At 43.2% G+C, this 15,628-nt stretch overlaps 1 protein-coding gene across 5 annotated transcripts in view; it reads right to left on the bottom strand.

Annotated features, from left to right (window-relative positions):
- Positions 1-15,628, bottom strand: part of RBM6 (RNA binding motif protein 6) — a 122,583-nt gene that overhangs the window by 11,360 nt on the left and 95,595 nt on the right. For all 5 annotated transcript variants that reach the window (XM_056129738.1, XM_056129737.1, XM_056129736.1 and 2 more), the window contains 8 exons: positions 12,179-12,239; positions 6,561-6,827; positions 6,041-6,201; positions 4,024-4,121; positions 2,666-2,708; positions 2,259-2,340; positions 1,974-2,059; positions 741-887 (listed from right to left, as the gene is read on the bottom strand). In XM_056129738.1, coding sequence (XP_055985713.1) covers positions 741-887; positions 1,974-2,059; positions 2,259-2,340; positions 2,666-2,708; positions 4,024-4,121; positions 6,041-6,201; positions 6,561-6,827; positions 12,179-12,239 — 945 coding nt within the window. The remainder of the gene's footprint in view (positions 1-740; positions 888-1,973; positions 2,060-2,258; positions 2,341-2,665; positions 2,709-4,023; positions 4,122-6,040; positions 6,202-6,560; positions 6,828-12,178; positions 12,240-15,628) is intronic.

The following is a 15,628-nucleotide window of genomic DNA, read 5'->3' as shown; positions in this document are numbered from 1 at the left end:
CTCAAGGAATGTTGTAAATTGAGGCACAGATTCATCCATTCTTACTAATGCATAATTAGTATCAGGATAAGTCAATGTAATTGGAAAATAATTTATGTCAGGAAATTAAAAAAATGTTCATCTTTGATCTTAAGAATTTATCCTAAGGAATTAATTTTAAAAGAAATAGGGGCTGGAGCGATAGCACAGCGGGTAGGGTGTTTGCCTTGCACGCAGCTGACCCAGGTTTGATTCCCAGCATCCCATATGGTCCCCTGAGCACTGCCAGGAGTAATTCCTCAGTGCATGAGCCAGGAGTAACCACTGTGCATTTGTGCATTGCCAGGTGTGACCCAAAAAGCAAAAAAAAAAAAGAAAAAGCTGATACATTCATGATAGTAAAAAATTAGATAAAGGAAGGAATGAAAAAAAAAAAGGAATTCAGTCTTACTGTAAATTTTTATTACAAAGGCTTTACAATACTTAAAGTATGACAAAAACATGAAAAATACATATAATCAAATGTAGGAGAACAGAGTACAAAATGTTAACAATTACACCTACAGAACTGTGTCTACAGAAGAAAGCATTGAAAGGGCAAAGACAAGCAGAATTGTATAGTGTGGAGGGTTTGGGCTGTGCCACATGGTTACCATTTGGCTTTTGTCTCATTTGTGAAAGAGAGTTACACCCTTCTCCCACCCACCCTCCTCCCCTCTTTCAATCTTATAAGAAGACAGCAGATCTGTAAGTCCTCTAACCTTTGTTGTGCCTCTGTCTTTTTTCTCCTTGTTATCTCTTTTAGAGGTCTCCTTTTTGCTACTTGACTTCCCTTGGCTGGTCACTTTCTTCTCCTTAATTTCTTCTTCCTCAGGAGACCCAGGGTCCGGGGGCACGTAGACTTCTTGCTGCAGTACAGTGACACACTGTTAGGTCTATAGACTGCTTCTCCTTGCGCATGGTTCATTTTCAGGTGACCCACTCAGGGGTTCTGGCTCACTGTTCAGAGGTTAACCCTGGCTTTACTCAGGGCAGCATATAGTGCTACAACTGGACCTGGGAAGCGCCAACACTTTGAGCTATCTCCCAGCCCTCAGAATGTTTTACTTTTCCAGTTAGTCCAGGTCTCAGGAGTGTAATGCCTTTCTAGGGAAAAGAACATTGTAAAGACTCACTCCAGGGGTCAGGACATATCCAGACCACTCAATGTCAATTTTTCCTAGAGCAGCCCTGTCCATATCTGTAAGACCAAAAAGCATTATTTATTCATAAAGACAACAGTTAACACAAAATTTGCCTGAATAAAAACAACTCAATGTAAGATATGAATCTTTTAAATGGTTCACTGAAAGTCTGTTCTCTACATTGGAGAGCCTAGATTCAATATCCAGCACATTGCATCCTCCCAACCCCCAAATAAACAAATTCAAACAAAAAGAAAACACCAGACTAAACATGAAGCACAGAGAGTAAAACTGTCAAAATAGCTAGTATAGGGACTGGAGAAATAGTACATGGGTAAGCCATTTGCCTTGCACACAGCTGACCCTAGTTTGTTCCCTAGCACTGCCAGAAATGACCCCTGAATATAGACTCAGAATAGTCACAGAACAACAACAGGTATGGCCCAACTCCCCACCCCCCTCAAAAAAAAAAAAAAGGAACAAAATTCCCCAAAGCACCTCTGAAAGAGCTTGTACAACAGTTAAACAGCTGCCTAGAATAAAGAAATATTTAGTTTTTATACATTAAAATGTTTCTACTTTTCAAGTGATGAACATTCAAATTGCTAAGAAATAAAATTTTTAACATTAAAAAAAGATTTTTTTACCATTACTATTTAAGAAAAAAAATAGAGTCAAAGCAAGACAAGTTGCAGAAAAAAAAAAGATAAATCCAAGCATCTAACACAACCTACAATAGTAAGGCATCATATCTTTTAAGTATTTTTCTCAAAAGGATCATTAACAAAATAAAAAGGGACAAAACCTCACCTGGGTGTTGGGGTCATAGTAAGTTCCTGCCAAGGGATCATAATAGTAGCCAGTAGCAGAGTCATATATATAGCAGTCAGAGGATGCTGGAAGGAATAAAACCAGAGCCTACATTAGTCCCTATCCAGTGAAACCCTCATTAAGGACTTTCTAAGAACAAGGTAGGAAATACAATAGGTACAGAACTCTATTCCAATAACATCTTTTATTAACTTTGTGACCACAAAGATTTTAACCGAGAAGACCAGCACAAAGAAACACAGACATTTAAAAAAGGTTACTTACACTGTTGTCCATGTCGATTTGCATCCGAAGACCAGTCTGAATTTCTGTCACCTCCTCTCCTATCTCGGAAATATTTTTTACCCTGTCACAGAAAGCAAATTAAAATTACAGAACTCTGAATAGTCATTCACTGTGAAAGCCATAGAGAAGAGATCAAGGCTCTTTCAGCCAAGATCCTCAGTTTAGCTTTTTTTTTGCTTTTTGGGTCACACCCGGCGGTGCTCAAGGGTTATTCCTGGCTCTACACTTACGAATCACTCCTGGCGGTGCTTGGGGGACCATATGGGATGCTGGAAATAGAACTTGGGTCGGCCACGTGCAAGGCAAATGCCCTACCCCCTGTGCTATCGCTCCAGTCCCAATTCAGTAAGATTTTAACAGTGCTCTCCACCACTGCCGACACCTACCTGATAATAGCGCATGTGGTCAGAATGGTCCCCAGAATCATTTCTGCAACAAATAATAATATGTCACAAGCCAAACGACACATGAAGAATGACTGTCCCTACATATCTTCCAAGAAAATCTCTTCCTTATCTTGCAGGGAAAAGATCTGCTCAAAGTGGGGGTGCAGAGATGCCTAAGGAGAACAGTAGTAATACTACCAAGCTGTGTTCTAGACCAAAAGAGCACGTGAGTTTCGGGTACACAATAAAATCTGCCCTACTCCATCTTTCTGTACTCCCCTAGCTGATGGGCCTTGCTCCCAATACCACTCCTGGGAGACAATGAGCAAAGGTAAAGAGAAAAAAAGTGGGAAGCAAAGCCCTTCCTTCCTCCCTTCCTTCTTTCCTTCCTCCCTTCCTTCCTTCCTGTCTTCCTTCCTTCCTTCCTTTTGGGTCACACCTGGCTATGCACAGGGGTTACTCCTGGCTCTGCACTCATGAATTACTCCTGGCGGTGCTCAGGGGACCATATGAGATGCTGGGAATCGAACCTGGATCAGCTGCGTGCAAGGCAAACACCCTATCCTCTGTGCTATTGCTCCAGCCTCTCTCATTTTCTTTTTTCTTGGTTTTACTACATCTGCTATTGTTCAAGATTTATGTCTACATCTGACTCAGGGCTCAATCCTGGTGGAGCTCAGGGGATCAGAAGCTGTGGTGGGGATCGAACCAAAGTTGTGACTGACAAGGGTACCTTTGGAGCTGGGATGCAATGTTTCAACTTTGTATAATGATAATATAAAATTGATTATTGTAGCCATGTTAACTAAAATAAAAATGTTGTAAGAAAAAAAAAAGTTGTGACTGAAGCAGCCGCACACCTCCTGTATTCTCTCTCCAGTTCCAAGATCTTGCTTTCTTTTTTTTTTTTTTTTTTTGGTGTCACACCTGATGGTGTTCAAGGATCCATATGCAGTGTCAAAAATTAAACCAGGGTCCTGGCCAAAGTGGCCACATGCAAATTAAGTGCCTCATTCCCTGTACCCTCTCTCCAGTCTCAAGACCGTATTTTCTTAGAACTGCAAGGAATAAGAATGTATCAAAACTTCTGTATATGCAAGACAGTACCATGATTTGGGTACCAAAGATAACTAAGCAGTTAAGTGGAAAAGGAGAGAAGTACCTATCATTACTATTAAAAATAAATAAATAAGAGTCAGAAGTAGGCAAGTTGCAGGAAAAAGACATATCCAAGCATCTAACATAACCTATACTAGCAAGGCATCATATCTTACTATCTCTCTTTTCAGCCAGGAGTAGGTGTCTCCCCCCACAAAATTGGTGATGCAGCATAAGGGAGCCACACCACTGTGCCTTACCTTCGTTTTCCAGTAGCGAGGTTTACAGCTACCATCTTCCCATCAATGCTAAACGGTGGATCAAGGTTCTGCAAAATCTTAACCACACGAAGAGCTTCCTGGGAAACAAAAATTTTAATGAGAAATAATATATATATATATATATTTATAACTGTATAAGTTTAAACCATCTAGCATGATGGTTTGATTTGAGTAATTATGAAATTACCATAGCAGGTCCAGCTAACATTCATCTTCTCACAGGGATATAACAACAACAACAACAACAACAACAAGAAACCTTATGATGAGATTTTTAGAATTTCTCTCTAACTTTTCTGTAAGTAACATGGTAGTGGCATGTCATCTTAGCTAACTGGAAGTTCACACCTTCCTCCAATAACCCACACCCAATTCTCTTTTTGGACCACACCTGGTGGTGCTCAGGGGTTACTCCTGGCTCTGCACTCAGCGATGATTCCAGGGTCAGCCACATGCAAGGCTCCCCAATCCTCCATAGCTTTGGTAGCCACATGTCTAATCACTTTTTCTTGTTACTGGGATTTTGAGGTTCTGGGGATGGATTCTAGTACCTCACACAGGCAAGGGAAGTGTTCTACCACCGAGCTACATTCCAGACCCTAGAGTTTGGTTTTATTTCTTGTTTTGTCATTCAGTTGTGTTCAGGGAACACCATGGATGATATACTACACTCCTGGAATCAAAGCATGAGTTTCAGTCCTTTGAGTTATTTTTTATTTCCCTGGATCTTAAATCAGTAGCTTTGTTTCCTTCAGATATTTTGAGAATTGAAACTGTAAAAGCATACTATACCTAGCTTTATTTTTTTAAAATTTGTTTTAAGGATTCTTGCCATTTTCCAGTGTTTATACCAACACATATTCTACACAAGAATGTACCTGCATTAGTACACAAGAATTTCTGGGGTGGGGGTGTTTCAGGACAGTACAGCAGGTAGGGTGCTTGCCTTTTATGTAGTCAACAGGGCACCCCAGAATTCCCGAGCCTGACATGAGTGATCCCTAGTGCAGAGTCTGAACTAAGTCCCAACATAGCCAGATAGGAACACTCTTACCCCAAGAAAAAGAATTTCCTCCTTTCCACATTCCAGGCAGCATGTATTAGGTGATTTCATCTTTTTCTTTTTTAAGGGGGAAAGAAGTCTCCCAAGTGGTATGTGAGACCCCTCTGGCAATTCTTAGACAACTAAGGGGCTTTAAGGTTGTACCCAGAGATACTCAGGGGGATGATGTGGTATAACGGATCAAACTGAAGTCAATTGCATGCAAGTAAAATTCTCGTTTATTTTTTTCCAATTGGTAAACCATAAATCACAAAGACAAAAATGGATCTGGAAAACCACTGTAGAGTTCCAACATTAGAGGGCCATCGCTTGACCTGAATTCTACAAGCTGGGTAATTATACGAGGTAGCACATTGAGAATTCCAATGACAAAGAAATCCTTTGAGCCTTTTTTCCCCCCTGGACATACCCCAATTGTGCTAAGGGTTTTCTGTGTTCAGGGATTACTCCTTGTGGGGCTCAGGGGGCCATTTGGGGTGCTAGGGATGAAACCTGAGTTAGCCGCATGCAAGGCAAGCACCTTATCCTCTGTAGTATTTTTCCAGCTCCTACTTTAAACCTTCTTTCTGTTTTTGGACCACACATTTTGGTGCTTAGAGACCATATGGGATGCTGTGGATCAAACCTGGGTTGGCTGCCTGGAAGGCAAGTGCCCTACCTGCTCTACTATCACTCTGGCAGTTTAAACCTTCTTTTTTTCTTTTTGGGTCACACCTGGCTTTGCACAGGGATTACTCCTGGCTCATGCACTCAGGAATTATTCCTGGCAGTGCTCAGGGGACCATATTGGATGCTGGGAATCGAACTCAGGTTGGCCGCGTGCAGGGCAAATGCCCTACCCGCTGTGCTATCGCTCCAGCCCCAACGTTTAAACCATCTTGTAGTTTCTCTAGCCAAGTATCCGTAGGGCACTGCAATGTGGGAAAAACTTACTGCATGGGAGTCAAGGTCAATAAAGCCATAGGTGTGGCCCATAGGGCCTGTTCTGTTCTTGATGATACGAACATTGGCAGTAGTAAGTCGAACATAAGGCTCCAATACTTCCACAATCACCTCCGGTGGAGTGGAACGATAAATGCGTTTGAGCATGATTGCTGAGCAAAGCCAATCACAAATTGAAGAGGAGGAAAGAGAAAAAGGTTAATTTTTGGAAGTCCTCAGAGCCTGACCATGTCCCCCACCACCCTTTTATAAACTACAGATGACTGCAGATGCTACTGTCCTCTAGCAAGACTTGTTCCTTCTATAATGAAATGCCTTTATATTTTTCTTTACTAATACTTGGAAACCTAAAATTAAACTGCTGCTTAGAGAAAGCAGATTCCTTCAACACAATGGCTGAGGAGTTTCATGAAGGCATGAGAAGCAGAAGTTGGTCCCTACTTATGTAACATTGACCATCCATTCTCTAAATTTGGTCAGAGTTGGCTGCATGGCCTGCGAAGCACCTTACTTTTGCTTTCTCCATCCTGGCGGTTCTCCCCAGCCCACGAATCCTTCTCTCGGTCTCTTCGGAAGGTAGATCCTTCCCTTCGAGGAGGCAGATATCTTTCTGCTTCTCTCTTTTGATGTCCCAAGCGTGACTCTTGTCCTTCTTCCCGCTTCTTGGATTCAGATTCCTTATCACTTGTCCTTGGAGGCTGATTGGATTGTTTTTCTGATGTTAGTGGTAGAGATGTTTTCTGAGGTTGAGGGTAAGTTATTAATTCTTGCTTGGTGTCTGTGATCATAGAAACAAAACAGAAAGAAGATCTCTATCAAGTTTTATCCAAAGAAACACTAACATAGTGATTCTGCTTGACCTGGCAACAAGTGAATAGTACAGAATGCACTATTTTCTTTTTTTTTCAAACCCAGTGGTTAGGACCTTAGTGCTCATTCCTAGCAGTGCTCAGGAAGATCATTTTAGTGCCAGGGTTTCAACTTGAGGCTCCTACATGCAAAGCATGCACATATCTTTTTATTTTAATTTTTTAAAATGTAGGAGTACTGCTATTTATTCAGCCTTTATTCAGCCATTGATTAAGTCGATGGAATTGGGCATGAATTCCACATATTTAAAACATAATTTTTTGAAATTGAATATCCGTGAGATAGATCATTACAAAGCTGGTCATAAATGGGTTTCAGTCATACAATGATCCAGTACCCATCCCTCCACCAGTGTACATTTCCCACCACCAATGAATGTCCCCTCCCACCATCCCCCCACCGCCCCACCCCCAACCCCTTTCTGGGAGGCACTTTCCTTCTTGTTCTCTCTCTTTTCTTTTGAAAGCATGCATGTTAGCCCTCTAAGCTATCTCCTTGATCTTAGAATGTCTTTATTATTATTATTATTATTATTTGGCTTTGGGGTTATACCTGGCAATTCTCAGGGGTTATTCCTGTCTCTGCATTCAGGAATTACTCCTGTCAGCGCTCAGGGGACCATACAGGATGCCAGAGACTGAACCCCGGTTGGTCACGTGCAAAGTAAATGCCCTACCTGCTGTACTAACACTCTGGTCCTATTAATTTTTTTGTAACAGGAACTGATAAAGTATGCACTCCACCATGAATTACATCCTAGATCTGGATTGTTTTTAACATCAGAAATACCTACAAATAAATCCTTTGAAAGAATTTAAGCCAAGCGACACAGTACATGAAAGGAGTTCACAGAAGAGGGGCTGGAGAGACAGAGCAAGGGGTAGGGCACACTGTTTTGCATGTGACAGACTGGTTTGATCCCCAGCACCACATATGGATCCTCCAAGCACTACTAGGAGTGATCTCTGTGTGTGGGACCAGGAGTAAGCCCTGAACACTGTCAGGTGTGGCCCCAAAACAAAATAAAAAGAGTCCACAAAAGAAACTATCCAAATAGTAAAGAATACATAATCTTAGTAACTTTCTATTTCTTCCTAAGTTTGAGAGTTGGTCTGTGGGTTCCTTCACGAGATCCTGACCTGGGAGATTTGGGCACAAAATTTCCTCAGGTATGGTCTTTGCAGGAGCTAGGGATGTAGTTAAGAGAACACACGCCTTGCAAATGTGAGGCCATGAATTTGATCCCCAGCACTTTGTTTTGCTTTTCTTTTTTTGGTCACACCTGGAAGTGCTCAGGCCTTACTTCTGGTTCTGAGCTCAGGGATCACTCCAGACAGGGTTCAGGGTGGTACTGGGGATTGATCCCAGGTTGGGTGTATGCAAGGCACATAAGTGCCTGACCTGCTGTACTAGCTCCCCAGCCCTGATCCCCAGCACTTTGGTAGAAACATACACCCCAAATGAATGTGTCTAGGAGACTTGCTACTTACAGAGTTATGAGACTAAGTTGTCGGAAATTCTCTTAGACTAGAACCAGAGAAATAATAGAAGCAATGAAGGGACTTGCTTTACAAGAGGCTGACAACAATTCAATCCCTAGCACTTCATTTGGTCCCCTGGGCCCCACCAGAAATGTGGTCCCTGAGCACAGAGCCAGGTATAAGCCCTAGAAGACCTGGATATGGACCCAAAAGAAAATCTATAAAACAAAACCCAAATAAAGAAAAGAACTCCAATTCTCTATAGACTCACTCTGTCTAGTAAAGCTAACTAGAGTTAGATGCTGGAGAAAATAGCACAAGGGGTAAGCTGCTGCCAATCCAGGTTCAATTCCCCCAGCACTAATATGGTCTCCTGAGTACCACTATGAATGAACCCTAAGGACTGCGGGGTATGAATTCCTGCACACACACACCCCACACACGGGGAAAAAGAAGAAGAAGGAAAAAAAAAAGGAATGGCTCTATCAGGGGCTCAGGATAGAATTCAATGGTAGACTGCATGCCACTTTCCTCCACAAAAAAAAAAACAAAACACAAAAAGAAAACCCCTTAGGGCCCAGAGAGTTAGTCAAGTGGGTAGGGTGTTTGCCTTGCATGCAACTGACCTGGGTTCAACCCCCAGTACACCATATGGTCCCCCAAGCTGGCCAGGAGTAAGCCCTGGGCACTGCCACATGTAACCCAAAAACTCAAGAAAAAAATTTAAAGAAAACAATAAAAGATACCTAACTGCACACTGCAAATATTTATACTGGAATAAATACTTCAAAATATTTACTTGTCAACTCTTTAAATAGGACTTTTTTTTTCTGACAATTTTGTTTGGGGGCCATACTAAGTGGTGCTCAGAATTTCTGGGCTCCATGCTTAGTGATCACTCCTGGCAGGTGCTCAGGAGACGAGATAGAGTGCCAGGGGATTGAATCCAGGTAAGTCTTGAGCAGAGCAAGTATACTACCTACTAAACTATAACTCTTAAACAGGACAGTTTGTCTAGTTATTTAGGGGCATATTTTAAAAAAATTAGTTTATTCTGGAGTGATGTGACTGAAAATGAGATAAGTCTATAGATCAGGACTATAGCTTGGTGGTAAAGTTCATGTCTCATATGTGTGAGGCCCTGGATTCAATGCCTGGTACAGGAGAAAAAAGGGGAGGGGGGAGGGAAAGAAGAATCACTGCATATGAGCAACTGAAAGAATATTTAACAACACTAGGCGACAAGTACCTTGTGGACATTTACCTCATATGTTTCCAGCCACTTTAATGGAATGGTGCCTAAGGGCTTTTGTAAACCATCTATTAGAGCACGCAGAAAAAGTTATTCTTGAGAAAAAACAAACACAATTTTGCCTAACTGGAAGAAATTCTATTGATTAGTTACCTTTCCAAAATGATTTGGTCTCCAGAGACTACAGAATCTTCCCCAAGATTTTCAGAACACATACTTCGCAGTCCTCACAGACCTCCACTACAGGCCAAAAGCCCAGCTGAGATAGACATTCTTTACAGGCATAGTAAGTTCTAACCTTGGAATATACCTTCCTTCTGAAAACAACCTGAATTCCTGTGCTCATACCCCTGCCTTCTTTATATATTAAATATAAATGACGTAGGGCTTGGGAGAGATACTGAGTGGGCTGAGTGCATGCTTTGCATGCAGGAAACCCAGGTTCAATCCCTGGCGCTACATGGTCCTCTGAACACTCTTGGGAATGACCCCTGAGCACAGTCAAGAATAGTTCCTGAGTCCCCAGTGCTTTTCTAAGATCCTAACTTATTTAGATGAGTATTAATGAGAAAACAACAGCAATACAGAGCACCTCTCTCTCCTTCTGGGCCATAATGAGCAGAACGTGGCGCAGTTAAGAGCCCTAGTTGCTGGACACTCAGACTTTTTTTTGAGTCACACCTGGAGATGCTCAGGGGTTACTCCTGGCTCTGCACCCAGGAATTACTCCTGTTGGTGCTTGGGGACCATATGGAATGCCAGGGATCAAACCTTGGTTGGCTGCATGCAAGGCAAACGCCCTACCCACTGTACTACTGCTCTGGCCCCCACCCAGACACTCTTAGCCTAAACTGGAGTTAACCAAGACTAACCTTACTATGAAGAATCCAAATTCTTCTTTTCCCCAAACTGATCTGAGGCCCAAAATACTTAACCAACAGTTCACTTAAATTAGATGTTACGATAAACTCTTTTTAAGAGGGACTTCCCAGTGGTGCTATATAGTCTATTGAGTTCACAATAGCTCAAGAGATCATGCAGTGCTGGGGATTGAATCCAGAGTCGTGCATGTCAGGCACATGTCCAGCCCTTTAGGCTCTCTCTATATGGGCCTATCCCAGGGCAGCTTAAACAATTTTGCAGTGGGGCTAGAGAGAATAAGGGATAAGATGGTTGCTGTGCATTTTTGTCGACCCTGGTTCAAATCCATGGTAGCACATGATATGGTCCCTGAGTACAGAGCTATGAACAGCCCTTGAGTATCTTCAATGTGGCCCATATCACCCAATCTTCTGCAATGTGGGAGGCCCAGGTTTGGTCCATGGCACTAATATGATCCCCTAAGAGAGCTGAAACTTGCCACTGAATAACCCCAGCTGTGTTCCAAAATAAGAACAAAAATTATTTTATAGATCTGGGGCCAGAGAGTTCATCATGCTGGAAAACATGCTTTGCAAGCAGAAGGCCTGTGTTTGATACCTGGCACTGCATGGCTTCCCAGAACCAAGTGGAATGACTCCTGAGTACCACTAGAATGATCCCCAACCACCACAGGGTGTAGCCCACAAACAAATAATTATAGATCTGGAGGCTGGGGAGACAATTTAAAGGGCTAGAGAGTATGTGTTCCATGCAGGAGTCCTGGGTTTAATCCCGAGTATCGCGTGGTCCCCTGAGCCCCATGACTGACTCTTGAGCAATATGCCAGCAGTAGCCGCTGAGTAATAAAGAGTGCCCTCCACCCCAAATGTATAGCTCTGGACCCTGATGGGCTCAGTAGCTCATGCCTTGCAAGTATATGGTCTTAAGGTGTCATCGCATGGCAGCTCTCCTCTTCTGTAGTGCTGCTGCTAAGATCCCCAAATGCTACAAGCAATTTCTAGCAGCACTGTGGCCAGATATATGTGAGAACCACCAACTGTAAGCCCTATGAGCACTTGTGCAAACACCAGAACTAAAGGAGAGCAATCGTGAAGTACTGAGGCTAAGTGTACAAGTACAACAGCAAGGCTTATATTGGAGGTCCAGTCATTAACATCACACAAAGGAGGGCAAGGAGGTGGCTCAAAGGGATAGTGCATATGCTTTGCATGCAGGAGATTCTGGTTCAATCCTTGGTTCCCCAAACACCACTGGGAATGACCCCTGAGCAACACGCTGAAAGTAGCCCAAGTATTCCCAGGTATGGCCCAGAAAGTAAAAATACAGATGGACCTATACAGATGGACCTCTATCTTAGGGATGATCATTCTTTTGTTGTTGTTTGTTTTGTTTTTAGGCTATATCCAGTGGTGCTCAGGGCTTACTTCTGGCTCTGTGCTTAGGGATAACTCCTCATGGAACTTGGAGAACCAAAATGGGTGCCAGGGATCACACCTGGGTTTGCCATATGCAGTGCAACCTCCCCGATCTGCTGTATGACCTCTCTGGCCCCAAGATGACCATTCTTTAAAGGCCATGGAAAGATAAATTTTGTGTTGCAAAGTACATAAAATAAAAACCACAACCATCATCACCACCACTTACCTTCCCTTGGGGACTTGCAGAATGGACATGAAGATCGCTGTCCACCAATGCTGGTCTTACACTACAAGGGAAGGGGGAAAATTTCAATTTGTCAAGAACCATTTCACAGATCTTCTTTATATCCAACATACTTATTACACCTGCCAAAAATAAAATGTTGGAAGCTTGATCATCTTGAAACTGTACAAATTTAAGGTCCCCCTCATTCAGTTGAGTCTACAAAGTCTGATGAGTTACTGTTTGAGAAAACCTTTTAACAGGACCTGTGGACTTTGGAGCAGTCCCAAGCATCTTATCCCTGAACATGGATTTCTGTCAGAAATGAGCTTAAGAAAACTAGATCACCAAAGTCTATGTAATTTACAGTGTACACTACAAATTTAGTCCTAAACTATTGTGACAGCCCCATTCAGGCTTGAGAAGAATTCAATGATCAACTTCTTCCTCAAATACAAATTAAAAAAAAAGAGAGAGACCCTTTACAATATGAATATAGTTCTTGTTTGAACCCATGATCAAAATGGCAAGCACATTCCCTTTCGCAAAGCCCCTCAACTTTCACCACTGAGCTTCCAAGTGCCAAGAGAGACAGAGCTGTCAGGAAACTGAAGGGCTGGCACAGACAGCAGAATACTGTCTGGCCTCACATGGAGGGTATGCCAGCCAGACAGGAGAGAACAATAAAGATAATAGTGGCACCTACTGATGATTAAATATCAAACACCATGTTATTATACCCACTTTGCATGTCATTACATTGGGACAACCATAATTATCTCCCTATTTCAAAGATGATAAAAGTAAAATTTAGGGAGATTATGTAACTTGAGGACAGTCACAGCCCTGTCACCATGAGGTGAGTGTGCTTTCTCCAGTCTTGGTCATGCGCCTTTCTTTTTCTTTTATTTTGGGCCACACCCAGGGATGCTTAGGGGTTACAACTGGCTCTGTGCTCAGGAACCACTCCTGGTGGTGCTCAAGGGGACCATATGGGATGCTGAGGGTTGAACCTGGGGTGGCCATGTGCAAGGCAAGCACCTTATCTGTTGTACTATCTCCCCAGCCCTGCTCATGTGCCTTTCTTTGGCCAATGAAGTGTAAGTGAATGTATAAGTCTGAAGTTTTTTTCTGGGGTAGCCCATAGTGCTCAAGGGTGACTCCTTGTGGTGCTCAGGGAGTCATATGTAATGTTAGGGATTGAACTGGGGTTAGCTGAAAGCAAGGCAAGCACCTTAACGCCTGTATTATTTTCCAAGCCATGGCAGAAGTTTTAAGAGCCACTGCTTGTGTAAATGAGTCTTACTTTTCTCTAAGAGAACAGTAGTCTGACTACCCTACCTGCTGGAGTCTCTCTCCATTCCCTACTCTGATGCTTTTATCATCTCCAGAAGATACCTAAAGATCATATGTAGCACAATTTCACTGAACTGAGAAATAAGATTTTTTTTTCTTTTTTGCTTTTTTGGATCACACCCAGCGATGCTGGAGCGATAGCACAGCGGGTAGGGCGTTCGCCTTACACGTGGCCAACGTGGCCGACCCGAGTTCGGTTCCTCCGCCCCTCTCGGAGAGCCCGGCAAGCTACCGAGAGTATCTCGCCCGCACGGCAGAGCCTGGCAAGCTCCCCGTGACGTATTCGATATGCCAAACACAGTAACAACAAGTCTCCAATGGAGACGTTACTGGGCCCGCTTGAGCAAATCGACGATCAACGGGAGGGCCTTTACCTTTACCCAGCGATGCACAGGGGTTACTCTTGGCTCTGCACTCAGGAGTTACTCCTAGTGGTGCTCCGGGGACCATATGGGATGCTGGGAATCGAACCCGGGTCGGCCGCATACAAGGCAAACGCCCTACCTGCTGTGCTATCTCTCCAGCCCCAAACTGAGATTTACAAATCATTCTGTCCCTTCTTTCTTCCCTACCTCCCTTTTCTTTTTTCATTCTTTCTTCCATCCTTTCTCTAAAGATAGAACTCAATGCTTCTACAAAGTATGCAAGGCACGCATCTATCACAAGTCATATCCCCAATAGTCCTTCTACTTGGTCTCTTCACCATAACAAAACTTAGGTCGACTCAAAATAGGTCAGAGATCTAGATATAAAAGTCAAAATTACAAAACTCTCAGAAGGAAACATTGTAGAAGGTAATATTACTTACCTTGGTCTGGGCAAGTTTCATGATACCAAAGGATAAGCAATAACAACAAAAAGATATGAACTGAATTCTATAAAAATTGTGACATTTTCAGGGATCAGAGAGATTAGTATGGGGGCTAAGCACTTGCTAGGCATGCAGCTAACCCCGGTTCAATCTCTGGCACCACATAGTCCCTCTAGGCTCCTTGAGTACCACCAGGAACAACCCCTTGGCATAGAGCTAGGAGTAGCCCCTGAGCATTGCTGGATGTGGCCCCACAACCAAATTAAATTAAATAAAAAAATCTGAACTTTTGGTTATTAGAGGACACTGTTAAGAAAGTTAAAGGCTCAGGTTCTGCATCCAGCACTGCACGGTCATATGAACACTGCTGTGGGGGCACAACCACAGCACCAATGGATTTGGCCAAAAATAAAAGCAAGCCCAAGCCATACCAAATGGGAGAAAATATTCACAAATTCATTTGTTAAAGGAATAACACCATAATAGCTAATACAAAGGCCAGGGATGTGGCTCAAGTAGTACAGCACATGGCCTATATGCAAGAGGCCCTAGGTTTGATTCTTGGCAGCTCATGCCCACCCCAGCCCTGACAGTAAAATCCTCCTCTGCCTCCCTCCAATAAGAACATCTCAAGAATTCTTACAGGGGCAGGAGTGAGGCACAGCAGTAGAGTGCCTGCCTTGCATGTGAGAGATTGTGAGCTCAGTCCCAGGAACCCCCTAAAACACTGCTGTCCATGGAAATCCCTAGCTCAGCCTGCAAGGTTCTCGGAGCTACATCTCAGTGTGGGGCCCCCTGGTGCACTGCAACAACAAAGGGAAGGAAAAAAATAATTAAAAAGGATAAAAAGGAAAGAGCTCATAACTTAATAGAAAAAGGAAAACATCAGCACCACAATTACAAATGAGTCCAGGCTGAGAATATAGCTCAGTGTTAAAGCACACATGTGAGGCCCCACAAGTAGTCCCTGGTACCAACAAAATAAAAGCACCTGCCTTGTATGTGACCCACCCCAGTTCAATTCCTAGCACCACAGATGGTTTCCTGAAAACTGCCAGGGGCAATCCTTAACACAGACCCTGGAGTAAGCCTTCAGCATAGCTGGGTGTGGCTTAATGCACATACCTGCCTGACCACCAACCACCAAAGTATAAAGTAAAATGGGGTGGGGGGAAAGTGTTAAAGGACTTAAGGACTGGAATGTCCCATGGTGTGGGGCAGGAGCAATAGTACAGCAGGTAAACACTTGCTGTGCATGTGGCAGACCCAGGTTCAATCTCTGGCAT

This window comes from Sorex fumeus, unplaced genomic scaffold, assembly GCF_029834395.1.
Source record: "Sorex fumeus unplaced genomic scaffold, SorFum_2.1 ptg000072l, whole genome shotgun sequence".
NCBI lineage: Eukaryota > Metazoa > Chordata > Mammalia > Eulipotyphla > Soricidae > Sorex > Sorex fumeus.
Note: the sequence above shows the minus strand (reverse complement) of the source record. Positions and strands in the feature narration are given on the sequence as shown.